The following is a 15,841-nucleotide window of genomic DNA, read 5'->3' on the forward strand; positions in this document are numbered from 1 at the left end:
ACCTGACCACCTGTAGGTTCTGCTTCCTCTGTCGAAACCACCTCCTGGTTGGCACTACACTTCTTTGTGTCCTATGCAATCAAACAAAATGTTCATGAAAAAGATTCATGAACCCATTTTTAACAAACATGAGGACTAGAATATAGCCTACATGTTGCCATGATGTAAAGCTCAGGTGAAAAGAAATTATGCTATGACTGAGTTCAAACTGGACAAAAAGAAAACTATAGTGACAAAAGCACAGATTCTTAACCTGCACAAGGCTTGCATCTGTCTTCTGTTGTCTAATTTCATGCACAGAGTTTTCATTAATTAGCGACAACAACTGGCAAGCTTTATAGCCACCAGGCTACACTAGCACTAACTAACTAATTAAAACGGGAGCTATCAGCATCTTTCCATGACTTCCCGTGTTTATTGCATGTATCTGCCAGGGCTTTATTCTGTTGGCTACTACAGACAGATAAAACTAGCACTCCAAAAAGACACGGGAGGGGAGGAGGAAATATAACACTTAGCTAAGCCTTCACTGAACGCTGCAATAATTGTGTTGCGTGACACAGCTAAATATCAAACTTCTGGGCGCACTATACTTACTGTCGCGGTGGTGAAATAACTTCTAATGTCTCATTTCTTTTTTGGTGGCAATGGCATTGTTGTCTCTTAAGCTTATAAAATAGAACAGTGGTCAAATTCAGAATGACAAATTTATACAGTTTCGGGCCATTACGAGCCAGATGCGTTGCCGCTTTCAGCACCACAGCACATGGACCTCTGCTTTCGCGTGAGGCTACCTGACTGGCACCACTGATGACCATCGCTCTGTTGCAGCCAATGAAATAGCAGCATGGGTCGTCATAGCTCCGAATACATCAAAAAATTTTAAGTAAAAGTAACTTAACTTTTTAAGTAAAAGAAGGATTCTTGATTAAGTAGCTTTTAAGAGTAATCTTAAAGGTCATAGGCAATGGTCGGAGGTGAAACATAGAATATCAACTTTATTGTCTAGAAGAACGACCCAAAAAGCGAATTCAATCTTCCTAGTGTCTAATTTGCATCCTAAAATTGAATAAAACGTTTAAAATATACTGTTTTGCCCAATTTCCGAAGGTTTGTTTACATCTCACTTATACGCACTTTCACCTCCAGGGGACCGTCGTCGTGACATCATTCAAGGCAAACAGACTGGGAGCAGTTCTGTGTTTACTTGCGAACCGAGCACACATGTACGGACTTTGGTCGTGAGAGGCTGTGTAAAATGTCTGAAAGCGATAGCGATTTTGAAGTAGGAACTCTCCAAATTGAATATCGAGAGGTGAAACCATATATGTATGAACCTATGGCCATTGTGAAGCAATCGGTGAATGTGGCTCACTGGTTTGACCGTGCGGCCTCGGAATCGGACAGCGACTCGGCCGACTCTGATCGCAGTGACCCCGGACCTCAACAAGACTCACGCCCAAACGATTTATCCTGGTAGTTATGATAAATTCTTACTTTCATCGTAATACTAAATAAGATCCCTTTTGAAGAATAATTAAACCGCCCTCCCTAGTGGATATAGGTAACGATTACTTGACAGTGCACCGGTAGGCCACATTAGCCTGCCATCCACGGCATTATACTATTTATAGCCTACTCTAAGCGAGGAAATATCCCTTTGTCTCATTTCCACAATGATTGTACAGGATCCCTCAGGATTCTTGACTTGTCAATTGCAAGCAAAAGTAAAAATGTTTACCTCCAATCTTCTCCTTTTTGCTTGAGCGTTGCTGGTCTGTTTCTTCTTTGACTAATTGATTTTGTTTCACGCGCACAATCCACTCTCTCCGCCTCGTCTCCTCTTCCGGAAAAAAAACAACCCTCTGGCTTCATGCGCACAATCCACTCTCTCTGCCTCTTCTCCTTTTTCGGAAAAAGCCAACCCACTTGCTCCACCTCTTCTCCTTTTTCAGAAAAAGCCAACCCTCTTGCTCCACCTCTTCTCCTCTTTCAGAAAAAGCCAACCCACTTGGTCCGCCTCTTCTCCTTTTTCGGAAAAAGTCAATCCTCTCGCTCCGCCTCTTCTCCTTTTTCGGAAAAAAGCCAACCCACTTGCTCCGCCTCTTCTCCTTTTTCATAAAAAGCCAACCCTCTTGCTCCACCTCTTCTCCTCTTTCAGAAAAAGCCAACCCACTTGGTCCGCCTCTTCTCCTTTTTCGGAAAAAGTCAATCCTCTCGCTCCGCCTCTTCTCCTTTTTCGGAAAAAGCCAACCCACTTGCTCCGCCTCTTCTCCTTTTTCGGAAAAAGTCAATCCTCTCGCTCCACCGCTTCTCCTCTTCCGGAAAAAAAGAAATCCACTCTCTCTGCCACTTCTCCTCTCTCAGTAAAAGGTAAACACTTCTTCCTGAACCGGTCCTATTGTTCCAGTTGACTGCACAACAATAAGGCATGGTTTTTCTTTGGAAATTCCTGAACGCATGTCTGCACTCAAGCCGAACGGCAATGCAAGTAAATGGAAGTGGACTCAGCTCAAGCGGTTTGTTTGTCTTGAATGATGTCACATGCCGAGTGGTCACGAAAATCGCCGAGCAGAAATTCGCCACGATCCACGCTAACTTATTTTAATTATTACTTATTAACAATACTTCTTGGGACCAGAAGAAAATTACAGGGGTTTTTTTAACATATAAAGTTTCAAATGTGCATAAATTGAAAACCATTGCCCATGACCTTTAAGTGACACTAACTTAATTTTGGAAGTTAGAGAAACATTCCTGTTCAAGTATATTTTACAAGGTATTTTGTTTTCACGGTACAAATAAAAATTAAGCATAGGTAACTTAAATATTTTATTATCTTTAAAATAAAATACTTTAACTTCTTAGGAAGGAATTATTCTTGTTATGTTTACTTAACTTTTTATGTTCAATGAAGCTATGCAAACGCCACTATAATTAAAAAAAGTTGCTTAATATCAACTCAAAATTAGATGTTCTGGAACTTAATACAATTTATATAATCAGTTTAAAAAAGATTAAAATATTTTTTAATCTTTTAAACAATAATTCTATTATCTACTACAGGTTACTTTGATAGCGACCTTCATCTCGTCTTTATTTTTGGGTCAGGTGTTTCTCATCTTCCTCTTGACAATACCATATAGATTCTCTATGGGGTTCAGGTCAGGAGAGTTGGCTGGCCAGTCAGGCACAGTAATATCATGGTCAGCAAACCATTTGGTAGTAGTTTTGACACTGTGGGCAGGTGCTGAGTCCTGCTGGAAAAGGAAATCGGCAATTCCATAAAGCTTGTCAGCAGATGGAAGCATGAAGTGCTCTAAAATCTCCTGGTAGATGTCTGCGTTGACTATGCACTTGATAAAATACAGTGGACCAACACCAGCAGATGACATGGCACCCCAAATCATCACAGACTGCGGAAACTTCACACTGGACTTCAAACACCTTGGATTCTGTGCCTCTCCACACTTCCTCCAGACTCTCGAACCTTGAATAGGTAAAATTTACTTTCATCTAAACAGATGACTTTGGACAACAGTCCAGTTTGAGCAACAGTCCAGTTCTTTCTCTCCTTAACCTGGGTAAGATGCTTCTGATGTTTTCACTGGTTCAAGAGTGGCTTTCGAATGGATCACTAGTAGTGAATTTTCTGCACAGAGGTTTTGCTGTGCTACTAGCAGGTAATGGTCATGTGATTTCAAAACAAAAACAACAAACTGGACTCTAGGAAGGGGTGAAGTAAAGGGCTAGCCCCTTTAAGCATTTATTTAGGAACCATATTTTTTAAGTATTACCATAATAATGAATATATGACATGTTTGAATTGGAGCACTATAACTATCAAAAGAAATACAACAGAGACATTTGCCATGATCATGCTGCAATAATCAAAAACTGTCTTTTTAAATTAATCATACTAAATTATTGAGTATAATTAATTATACTTTGTCGTCCTACTTACTAGTCTTTACACTTGACCAAACACTGTTTCTGTAATGATCAGGATGTTAATTATTGTTTTACATTGTCCCAAGGGTCAAGCAACATTTCTTACAGTAAAAAACAAACATATAATTTGTTCCCAAAAATATTGAACAGGAATAGTTGGAGAACTAAATCTCCAATCAACTCTACATCACCTGAAACATCCACACGCAATCATCAAGAGTGTGTACGCTGCATGAATCTACATGTAATCATCTGCTCTGATGACTCATACTTCCTCTCCTGCATCCCTGTAAACACTGAGATCATATCCTGTGTTAGCTGGAGGAGCTTAGTGTTAATGAGGCTTCAGGGAGAACTTCCTGGTTGGGTGCTGGCATATCGTGTTGAAATCCTAATCTTAGTAATTATCAGAGCAACACTTTTTACCGGTGTGGTGTTCAACTGATGCTTGGAAAAGGTCAGACAGAAGTATGCTAAAATGCTAAAAATGGAGTGTGTAAGTAAAGAGATTTATTTATTTATTTATTTATTTGGTGGAAAGGTGCTGTTAGAGAGCTACATCAAGTGTTCTGAGATTATTCTGATATGCTGTAAAATGGTAGGAGTCAAAAAAGAATTCTGCATCACAGAATATGTGAGCTAGGCGGCACGGTGGTGTAGTGGTTAGCGCTGTCGCCTCACAGCAAGAAGGTCCTGGGTTCGAGCCCCGGGGCCGGCGAGGGCCTTTCTGTGCGGAGTTTGCATGTTCTCCCCGTGTCCGCGTGGGTTTCCTCCGGGTGCTCCGGTTTCCCCCACAGTCCAAAGACATGCAGGTTAGGTTAACTGGTGACTCTAAATTGACCGTAGGTGTGAATGTGAGTGTGAATGGTTGTCTGTGTCTATGTGTCAGCCCTGTGATGACCTGGCGACTTGTCCAGGGTGTACCCCGCCTTTCGCCCGTAGTCAGCTGGGATAGGCTCCAGCTTGCCTGCGACCCTGTAGAAGGATAAAGCGGCTAGAGATAATGAGATGAGATGAGAATATGTGAGCTAGTGATAGCTCATATAATGTCAGGTAGCAGTGTTAATGAGGTAACAGTGTTACCAGTAGCAGAGTCTTTGACTCTGCTACTGGTAACACTGTAACCCAGTACAACCTGCCGCTTGGATGGGTGGTCGGCATCTAAACCAGCTCCCTCACCGGCCAAAGGCTGGTGAGGAGGGTGGCATGTCACCCAGCAGGATTAAAAACAAGACCTGTTAAAGGGCGTAGGAGCTCCTTGTATGCCAACAGCCAACATGCAAAAATGGAGCTGGGGTCCTATTGTAGTCATGCTCATATTTACATAGGAATAACATCCATGAACTGTATCAGTCAGAATTTAGACCTAATCACAGCACAGAAACAGCTTTGGTTAAAGTAGTAAATGACCTACTGTTGGCGTCTGATCAGGGCTGTGTCTCGCTGCTTGTGTTGCTTGACCTTAGTGCAGCATTTGATACCACTGATCATTCCATTCTTCTGGATAGACAAAAAATATTCTGGGAATTAAGGGAACGGCCCTCTCCTGGCTCAGCTCTTATTTAACTGATCATTATCAGGATGTTGATATAAATGGTGATATTTCTAGACGTACTGAGGTAAAGTTTGGTGTTCCACAAGGTTCCGTCTTGGGTCCACTGCTTTTTTCTCTATATATGTTACCTCTGGGTGATATTATTCATAAACATTGTATTAGTTTCCACTGTTATGCTGATGACACACAATTGTATGTTTCTGCAAAACCTGATGAGAGACACCAGCTTTACAGAATTGAAGAATGTGTTAAGGACATTAGACACTGGATGCTTATTAATTTCCTTCTGCTTTACTCTGACAAGACTGAAGTACTTGTACTAGGACCACATACAACTAGAAGTAAGTTTTCTGATTACACAGTGACTCTGGATGGCCTTTCTGTTTCTTCACGTGCAGCAGTAAAAGACCTCGGGGTGATTTATTGACCCCAGTCTTTCATTCGAAACTCACATTGATAACATTACCTGGATAGCTTTCTTTCATCTCAGAAATATTGCTAAGATAAGAAATTTAGTGTCACTACATGACGCGGAAAAACTAGTTCATGCTTTTGTTACCTCCAGGTTGGATTATTGTAATGCCTTACTGTCTGGATGTTCCAATAAGTGCATAAACAAGCTCCAGTTAGTTCAAAATGCAGCAGCAAGAGTCCTTACTAGAACTACAGTAGAAAATATGACCACATCACGCCTGTCTTATCCACACTGCATTGGCTCCCAATCAAATTTCGTATTGATTATAAAATACTACTATTGACCTTTAAAGCACTAAATGGTCTTGCACCACAGTACCTGAGTGAACTTCTGCTCCTCTATGACCTGCCACGCCTACTTAGATCAAAAGGTGCAGGCTATCTGCTGGTACCTCATATAGTGAAGGCTACATCAGGGGGCAGAGCCTTTTCTTACAAAGCCCCACAGTTATGGAACAGCCTTCCAAGTAATGTTCGGGAATCAGACACAGTCTCAGTGTTTAACTCTAGGCTGAAAACATATCTGTTTAGTCAAGCCTTTTGTTAATGGTGTTTATGAGGTAAAGGTGTAGATCTGGAGGGTCCTCAGACATAGATTGTTTTGGTAAACTGGGATGTATGGATGCCGTCAGTCCCCACTCGCTTGCTCACTCGAGTTTGTTGACGGTGTAGTGGCTGGCTGCTTTATGTCCCGGGGCTCCCTCATGTCCGTGTTACCTTCTGGCTCTCCCCTTTTAGTTATGCTGTCATAGTTAGTTGCTGGAGTCCCTGCTTGTATTCAGTGCAATATGTATACTGTTCCTACTTATTCAGGTGACATTGGGCATACCTAACAACCTGTGTTTTCTTTCCCTCTCTCTCCCCCCCTCCCCCCAAATCTGTCCCTCTGAGGGCCTGTCCACACGGCAACGGATTCAGGTGACTCCGATACAATTGCTTATCGTTTAGGCCTGGCGTCCACACGGCACCGGCGTTTTGGGTGCCCAAAACGCAATCTTTTTGAGAACGGGTTCTAGAGTGGAAAGATCTGGCAATGTTGCCATTGCGAAGTCATCTGAATGAGTAGAATGGATTTGTTTACGATGACGTCACAGCCACATGACCAGCCACATGACTCTCGTGCGCCTCATTCATAACAACAACAATGGCGGCCCCCATAGTAGTAGTATTTTCAGTGCTGCAGACGCTGCTAAGTTTATTCGCATTATTGAGACAAAATTTAGAGGAGTTGCAGCGACTAGGCGAGCGGCGGAGACGCTTACACGGCCACACGCGTCAGATTCTTTTAAACCCACCACGACGTGTAACTAGACGGGCCAAAAGAAGAAGATTTTGGGTGAGACCGGGAAGAACCAGTAGCTGGTGGGACAACTTCGTGAATGGTGTTGTCGTGGACGCAGAGTGGAGAGAGAACTTTCGGATGTCCAGAGCTTCACTTGTGGCCCTGAGCGAAGAACTTCGTCCTCATATTGAAGGCCAAACAACCAACATGAGAGAAGCGATTGGACCATTAAAGAAGGTCGCTTGCACGCTGTACTACCTGAGCGACGAGGGAAGGCTACGGAAGACGGCTAACTCCTTTGGCCTGTCGCGGCAGGCTGTCTCCATCATCGTAAGGCAGACATGCAAAGCCATCGCTCTCCACCTCGGTCCGAAATATATCAAGCTGCCCTTCACAGAACCCGAGGCAGAGGAGCTTGTGTCTGGCTTTCACTGTGTACATGGCATGCCACAGTGTTTGGGAGCGGTCGACGGGACCCACATTGAAATCAAGCAGCCATCATCCCACGCCATGGACTACATCAACAGAAAGGGTAAACATTCATTAAATGTACAAGCAGTGTGTGACTACAAGTACAGATTTATGGATGTAGTTATAAAGTGGCCTGGCAGTACGCACGATGCACGAGTGTTTGCTAATTCAAAGATCAGCACCTACTTTAAAACCGGCAAGATTCCAGCATTGAAAAAGCAGATAGTGGATGATGAGGAACCCATCCCCATATTTCTCCTGGGTGACCCAGCCTATCCACTACTACCTTTCCTGATGAAGGAATATTCAAACGGTGGTTCCACGCCACAAGAGCAGTACTTTGGGTTATGTTTGTGTAGGGCACGCATGGTCATTGAGTGTGCTTTTGGTCGGCTGAAGGCCAGATTTGCATCCCTGAGAAGAGCAATGGACATTAACCTCAGTGACTTGCCCTATGTAATTTATGCCTGCTTTGCTCTCCACAACTACTGTGAAGAAAACAGTGAGACCATGGACGAACACTGTGTGGAGAGTGCTGTACAATGTGACCAGGAAGTACAGCCTTCCACACAAAGCAACAGTTACCTGACTGACTGTAATGAGACAGAGGGGAGAAGGGTCAGAAGAGTGATTACAAAGTTCCTTGACCCTTGAACAGTTTTTTTGTATGTACCACTGTAACTTCTGTTCACTGCTTTTTTAATGAACCAATCACTTTTGTGTATAGAATTCTTTAGTGTGGATTTATTTAGTATACTGTGGATATTTAGTAAACTGTGCGGGTGTTGTACATAGACAAGTGACTCAAACCATTTCTTGCCTGCTTTCTATTGGATAAGAATATTGTGAAATTGTTTACACATCAACCTGACTTACCTGCCAGACAGACAATTTACACCTGCTTTGATAAACAGAAAGTACAGCCTTCCACACAAAGCAACAGTTACCTGACTATAATGGAGGCAGAGGGGAAAAGAGTCAGAGGACCCTTCAACAGACTGTAATAACCACTGCATTGCATTCACTTTTGTATACTGCTTCTCTTTTAAATAAACAAGTAACTGAACCATTTCTTGAATTTCTTTTTTATTGGATAAGACTGATTTTCAAAATGTTCACACAATTTAAAAAGTTATATGAATTAAATAAAAATGCTTTAAGAAATGTTCACACAATTTAAAAAGTAATATGAATTAAATAAAAATTCTTTAAGAAATGTTCACACACAATTTAAAAAGTTATATGAATTAAATAAAAATGCTTTAAGAAATGTTCACACGCAATTTAAAAAAGTTATATGAATTAAATAAAAATGCTTTAAGAAATGTTCACACAATAAGAAAAAAAATTATAAAACTATGCACACTAATAAAACTACATAACAAATAAAATTAAACTAGCAGGCACAATGAGGCACTTTATGTGTCCACGTCATCCTCTTGCAGCAGTGCCCTTCTGTATGAGAAACCTGGAGCAGTGTGTGTACGTTGAGCGCTGTGTGATGGGGTGGTGTGTGATGGTGTGTTGCTTGTAGTGGTGGGTAATGGTGTGTATGCATCTGCATGATGATGCGGTGTGTGCAGGTAAGGTGGTGCTGCATGGGGCGCTGGCATGTATGGCCTATACAGATGTGGAGCAGGGGCTTGTGGCTGTTGCTGGAGCACAAGTGTCTGTAGCAGTTCAAACCCATTCTTAATAGTGTTCGTGATGAGTTCAATATTGTTGTTCGTCCGCTCCAGGTTCTCATTGGCACGCTTCTCCTACTCCTCCATGAGCTGCAGCATTCTCCTCTTAATCTGGAGATCCTCCTGCACGGCTGCATTCATTGGGGCCTTCCTCCTCAGCCTGTCCCCTCTGTGGCTTTCTAGTTTTGCCTTAAAAAACAAAAAGTTTATACATTTTAGAATGCATCACCAGTAGCAAACACTCCACAACACCACCCTAAAGCAGTTTGTATTTTTAAGCCCTGAAGAAGGCCTGGGGTGAGGCCGAAACATGTTGGCTTTTTAAAAGTTAAAAATGAACTAGCTATACTGAGTAAAAGCTTTTTATGGAAGAAGAACAGTGCCTTGGCCGTCCTTTATCCACTTGCAACACCCTAAAGCAACATGAGTATACCGAACGTTACACCATGCCAGCTTTGAAGTAGCATAACATATAACTCACAGCAAGTAGGCCTTCAAGATTGAAATCATGAAACCATGTGCTTGCTTACCTGAAGCAAATTTCTCCGCCGGTTGACCTCTGCAGCAGACGGATTGGACACGGTGGAAGCCGAAGAAACCTCTAGCTCGACAGACGACCAGGGAGAATCAGATGTCGAGGAGGAGGAGGCCGAATCTTCCACCAATCTTTCCACCAAATCAGCACTCTCGATGCCCGATGGGATGCTGTCGGTTCCAGGCGAACCACCCCAGATCTCTTCGCACAGTTCAAAGAATACAAAAACCACACATCCGTGGCCACTCCGACGCCCAGAGTCGACGGCATGCCGGTATTTGTTTCTAATACCCTTCAGCTTTGCAGCAATCTGGGCCTTTGAGATGCTGCTGGGGTCGTGAGGAAAGTCCTTCCCGGCAGCCATTTCCCTGGTGGTGTATTGCTGCCGAAAGGCGAGCGTAATATCGCCATACTTGGCCTGGCATGTTTCCCAGTCCACATTCTCCTGATATTTTGTGGTTTTGTAGTTCAGAGTCACTCGCAGGAGTAACTCCACCTCGTTATCAGTCCAAACAAGAGGGTTGGTTTTTTCTAGGGTGGTCGCAGCCATTTTCTTCTTCTTGTTGTGTGAACGGAAGAAGAAGGGGTTTGTGCGCATGCGTCCATGCCAAGATTTTTTTCTTGTATTTTTCTGGTGTCTTGGATGGGACCGTTACAGCGCACGTAGTGGTGTAGCATGTGTATTGCATCGTTTTCAGCAAGCATTGCATTGCCATATGGACCTGATATTCTACTGATCGTTGCCCATTTGGAGGCGATATTTTTTTAAATAACATCACGTTGCCGTTGTCGTGTGGATGTGGCCTGACTTACATGGAGTCAACAGGAAATCTTTTGGTGGAGACCTCAACTGGCTATCGTAGCCTGCAGGGAATCGGCCGTCAGACATTCTGTCGCATGTCCCAGACCTGGTGAAATGTAACTGAATTGTCTTGGCCACCCCTAAGGGTCCCATCTGCATCCCATCATTGCTGAGGAGTGTGCTCCCATCACCCAATCAAGCATCCAGCCAGAGCAGGTCATGATATTTTTTTAACCATATTAACATGCCATTGTTGTGTATTATGCCTGATGTCAAGACTCTTGTCTCTGCGAGCCTACCACACAGACTTAATACTTGTGTCATTTTTAGGGCATACCTAACAACCTGTGTTTTCTCCCCCCCAACCTGTCCCTCTGAGTTACACGTCGGTCCTGGGATCGAGATGCTGACCTCTTCTGCCCCTCAGACCTGCTTGATCCATCCTGGTGCCCTGTGTCTGGTTGGAGTCTTATCGCATCGCTCCTGTGAAGGACGGCCCCATGAGGACAGTTGAAAGTTACACCTGGAGGACGCTCTGGGATCTTACAGTAATGCTTTTATGGCTGAGGACTACAGTTGACTTCCTAACTTTAGGACTGCAGTTGTCATGAACAGTTTTGCACTCAAGTTTCCATCAAATGAAGAGTTACAACATCAATGAAACTGTCTTCATGTTAAAACTGTTAATGTTATAGTCATGCTGTCTGTTGTTGCCCAAATGAGGATGGGTTCCCTTTTGAGTCTGGTTCCTCTCGAGGTTTCTTCCTCATGTCGTCTGAGGGAGTTTTTCCTTGCCACCGTCGCCGCAGGCTTGCTCATTGGGGATGGATTAGGGATAAAATTAGCTCATGTTTTAAGTCGTTCAAATTCTGTAAAGCTGCTTTGCGACAATGTTTATTGTTAAAAGCGCTATACAAATAAACTTGACTTGATCCGATGTACAGTACCACTGACCCTGATGGCAGCCCCTGCACCCAAAATCTCTCTCAGATGTATTGGCTGAGCCTTTCCTCTGATGCAGAGAGGTTCTGGGCAAGAGAAGCCCTTGATAAGCGACTAGGACTGCCCAAAGTAGCTTTCTAGTCCTGGCAGTGACCTTCCCACCAATCTCGCTTAATCCAGTATTTGCAGAGGAAAGCTGCGACTGTAGTCACTTCTACTGCAGGAAACAAAAACCCAGAAAGAAGTAGTTACCGGTTATAAGCTAAGAGTTATGGTGATATTCTCTGGTGCCAGGAATTTCTTTCAAAGTGGGAGGGGTTATTTAATCCCATGATAGTTACCGCCCGCTGAAGTTAGGCAGCCCCTAACCAGTAAGGTACTATTGGTCACCACTATGGCACTGACAGATGGGGTGGTCCGTCTTTGTCTAATTGCCTCATCTAAGAAAAATTGTGTATTATTCTCCACATGGAATGTTTGGACAATGACTACTGCAATGTCCACCGACTGTGACTTGGATAATGACCAGACTGATGCAAGGAAAACTGCTATAATTGATACAGAGTTATCACGCTGGAAAGTTCATATTGCTGGGCTTCAGGAGACAAGGCTGGCAAGTTCTGGCTCTATTAGAGAACAAAACTATTCTTTCTTCTGGTTTGAGAGACCCGCAGACAAACCAAGACTCTATGGGACAGGTTTTGCTATCCACAACAGTCTTATACAATGCATACAATCTCCAGCGATGATAAGTGACAGAATCTCTTATGTGTGCTTCAACACCAAACAAGATTCTGGTTATTTCAGCTTATGCCCAAACACTGAATGCTGATGAGACTTTGAAAGACTCATTCTACTGTCAACTTGAAACCCTTATCAATAGGTATACCTGAGAATGAGAGGATTGGTTGACATGAATGCTCGGGTTGGCTCAGACCATGAAAATTGGCCTGACTGTCTGGGAAGATTTGGTGTTGGGAAAATGAACATGAATGGTCAGCGCCTGTGGGCAGCACGGTGGTGTAGTGGTTAGCGCTGTCGCCTCACAGCAAGAAGGTCTGGGTTCGAGCCCCATGGCTGGCGAGGGCCTTTCTGTGTGGAGTTTGCATGTTCTCCCCGTGCCTCTCATCTCTCTCTCTCCAAGGAAATAAAGTGACCTTACTAACTAGCATCAAAGTAAGTATAGTCTTTTACCTCTGAATGACAGATCAAAAGGAGGTTGAGCAACAGCTGATTTAAAATTTGCAGAAAGTCATATTTAATAAAAGTTGGAATTAGTGGAAAAGAGTATAAAAAATTTGTGATATAAAACACAGCATCATTATATTAGTTTATGGTGTACAGTGGTGCTTGAAAGACTGTGAACCCTTTAGAATTTTCTATATTTCTGCATAAATATGACCTAAAACATCATCAGATTTTCACACAAGTCCTAAAGGTAGATAAAGAGAACCCAGTTAAACAAATGAGGCAAAAATATTATACTTGGTCATTTATTTATTGAGGAAAATGATCCAATACTACATATCTGTGAGTGGCAAAAGTATGTGAACCTCTAGGATTAGCAGTGAATTTGAAGGTGAAATTAGAGTCAGGTGTTTTCAATTAATGGGATGACAATCAGGTGTGAGTGGGCACCCTGTTTTATTTAAAGAACAGGGATCTATCAAAGTCTGATCTTCACAACACATGTTTGTGGAAGTGTATCATGGCACAAACAAAGGAGATTTCTGAGGACCTCAAAGAAAGCGTTGTTGATGCTCATCAGGCTGGAAAAGGTTACAAAACCATCTCTAAAGAGTCTGGACTCCACCAATCCATAATCAGACAGATTGTGTACAAATGGAGGAAATTCAAGACCATTGTTACCCTCCCCAGGAGTGGTCGACCAACAAAGATCACTCCAAGAGCAAGGCGTGTAACAGTTGGCGAGGTCACAAAGGACCCCAGGGTAACTTCTAAGCAACTGACGGCCTCTCTCACATTGGCTAATGTTAATATTCATGAGTCCAGCATCAGGAGAACACTGAACAACAATGGTGTGCATGGCAGGGTTGCAAGGAGAAAGCCACTGCTCTCCAAAAAGAACATTGCTGCTCGTCTTCAGTTTGCTAAAGATCATGTGGACAAGCCAGAAGGCTATTGGAAAAATGTTTTGTGGACGGATGAGACCAAAATATAACTTTTTGGTTTAAATGAGAAGCGTTACGTTTGGAGAAAGGAAAACATTGCGTCCAGCATAAGAACCCTATCCCATCTGTGAAACATGGTGGTGGTAGTATCATGGTTTGGGCCCATTTTGCTGCATCTGGGCCAGGACGGCTTGCCATCATTGATGGAACAATGAATTCTGAATTATACCAGTGAATTCGAAAGGAAAATGTCAGGACATCTGTCCATGAACTGAATCTCAAGAGAAGGTGGGTCATGCAGCAAGGCAACGACCCTAAGCACACAAGTCGTTCTACCAAAGAATGATTAAAGAAGAATAAAGTGAATGTTTTGGAATGGCCAAGTCAAAGTCCTGACCTTAATCCAATCGAAATGTTGTGGAAGGATCTGAAGTGAGCAGTTCATGTGAGGAAACCCATCAACATCCCAGATTTGAAGCTGTTCTGTACGGAGGAATGGGCTAAAATTCCTCCAAGCCGGTGTGCAGGACTGATCAACAGTTACCGGAAATGTTTAATTGCAGTTATTGCTGCACAAGGGAGTCACACCAGATACTGAAAACAAAGGTTCACATACTTTTGACACTCACAGATATGTAATATTGGATTATTTTCCTCAATAAATAAATGACCAAGTATAATATTTTGTCTCATTTGTTTAACTGGGTTCTCTTTATCTACTTTTAGGACTTGTGTGAAAATCTGATGATGTTTTAGGTCATATTTATGCAGAAATATAGAAAATTCTAAAGGGTTCACAAACTTTCAAACACCACTGTATAATGTCTGCTTACATCTGCATATTTTCCAATATGATATAAAATAATGTTTATAATTTAACTATCAGTTTGGGAGACTACTATATGATTTAAAAATGAACTGCTAAATGGAGCTCTTATCCCTCAGTAGTTTATTCAAATATAATTTTTTCTCTAATTTTCACCTATATTGTGGGGGGGGGGGGGGGGAATTCAGGTTTTATCATCAGCCATAAACACTGCCCTACTTTGAGGAATGTAATTTAATATACAGTACCAGTCTAATGTTTGGACCCATCTACTCATTTGTAGAACAATACTGAAGGCATCAAAACTGTAAAATAATATAGGAATTATGTGGTAAACAAAAAAAATGTGTTAAAAGAACAAAATGTTCAATATTTTAGATTTTTCAAAGTAGCCAGTGTTTACCTTGATGAAACTTTACACACTACTGGCATTATTTTAACCAGCTTCATGAGGTAGTCACCTGGAATGCTTTTCAATTAACAGCTGTGCCTCATCAAAAATTAATTAGTGCAATTTCTTGCCTTCTTAATGCATTTGAGATCAAACAGTAAATAGTAAATAATAAAAATATAGTAAATAGCCCCATTTCACACTACAACTGTAGTAATCCATATTATGTCAAGAACCGCTCAACTATGTAAAGAGAAACGACATCATCATTACTTTAAGACATTTAGTGTGTTTTACTTAATAAAAATAAAATGGAACCACTGAATTACAAGCAAGGACGGCATGGTGATGTAGTGGTTAGCACTGTTGCTTCACAGCAAGAAGGTCCTGGGTTCGAGCCCAGCAGCCAGTGAGGGTCTCTGTGACCCTCGCTGGCTGCTGTTCTCCCCGTGTCTGCTTGGGTTTCCTCCGGGTGCACTGGTTTCCCCCACAGTCCAAAGACATGCAGGTTAGGTTAATTGGTGGCTCTAAATTAACCATAGGTGTGAGTGTGAATGGTTGTTTGTCTCTGTGTCAGCTCTGCAATAACTTGGCGACTTGTCCAGGGTGTACCCTGCCTCTCACCTATAGTCAGCTGGGATAGGCTCCAGCTTGCCTGCGACCCTCTCAAACAGGATAAGTGGCTACAGATAATTGATGGATGGATGAATTACAAGCTGTGTCCAAAAAAAAACAACAACCCACAAGATCAGACATTTAGTCTCGCAGCAGTTACCCCTACATATAAACTCTACC

At 42.5% G+C, this 15,841-nt stretch overlaps 1 protein-coding gene across 1 annotated transcript; it reads left to right on the forward strand.

The window, feature by feature from the left end:
- Positions 1-7,124: 7,124 nt before the first annotated feature.
- Positions 7,125-8,387, forward strand: LOC132865765 (putative nuclease HARBI1). Its single transcript, XM_060898280.1, has one exon. It carries the CDS (start codon positions 7,125-7,127, stop codon positions 8,385-8,387), a length of 1,263 nt encoding a protein of 420 aa, XP_060754263.1.
- The last annotated feature ends 7,454 nt before the right edge of the window (positions 8,388-15,841 follow it).

This window comes from Neoarius graeffei, chromosome 18 (genome assembly GCF_027579695.1).
Source record: "Neoarius graeffei isolate fNeoGra1 chromosome 18, fNeoGra1.pri, whole genome shotgun sequence".
Taxonomy (NCBI): Eukaryota; Metazoa; Chordata; class Actinopteri; order Siluriformes; family Ariidae; genus Neoarius; species Neoarius graeffei.

Coding starts and splice junctions, on each gene's coding strand:
- LOC132865765 (XM_060898280.1), top strand. CDS start 7,125: ATGGCGGCCCCCATAGTAGTAGTATTTTCAGTGCTGCAGACGCTGCTA.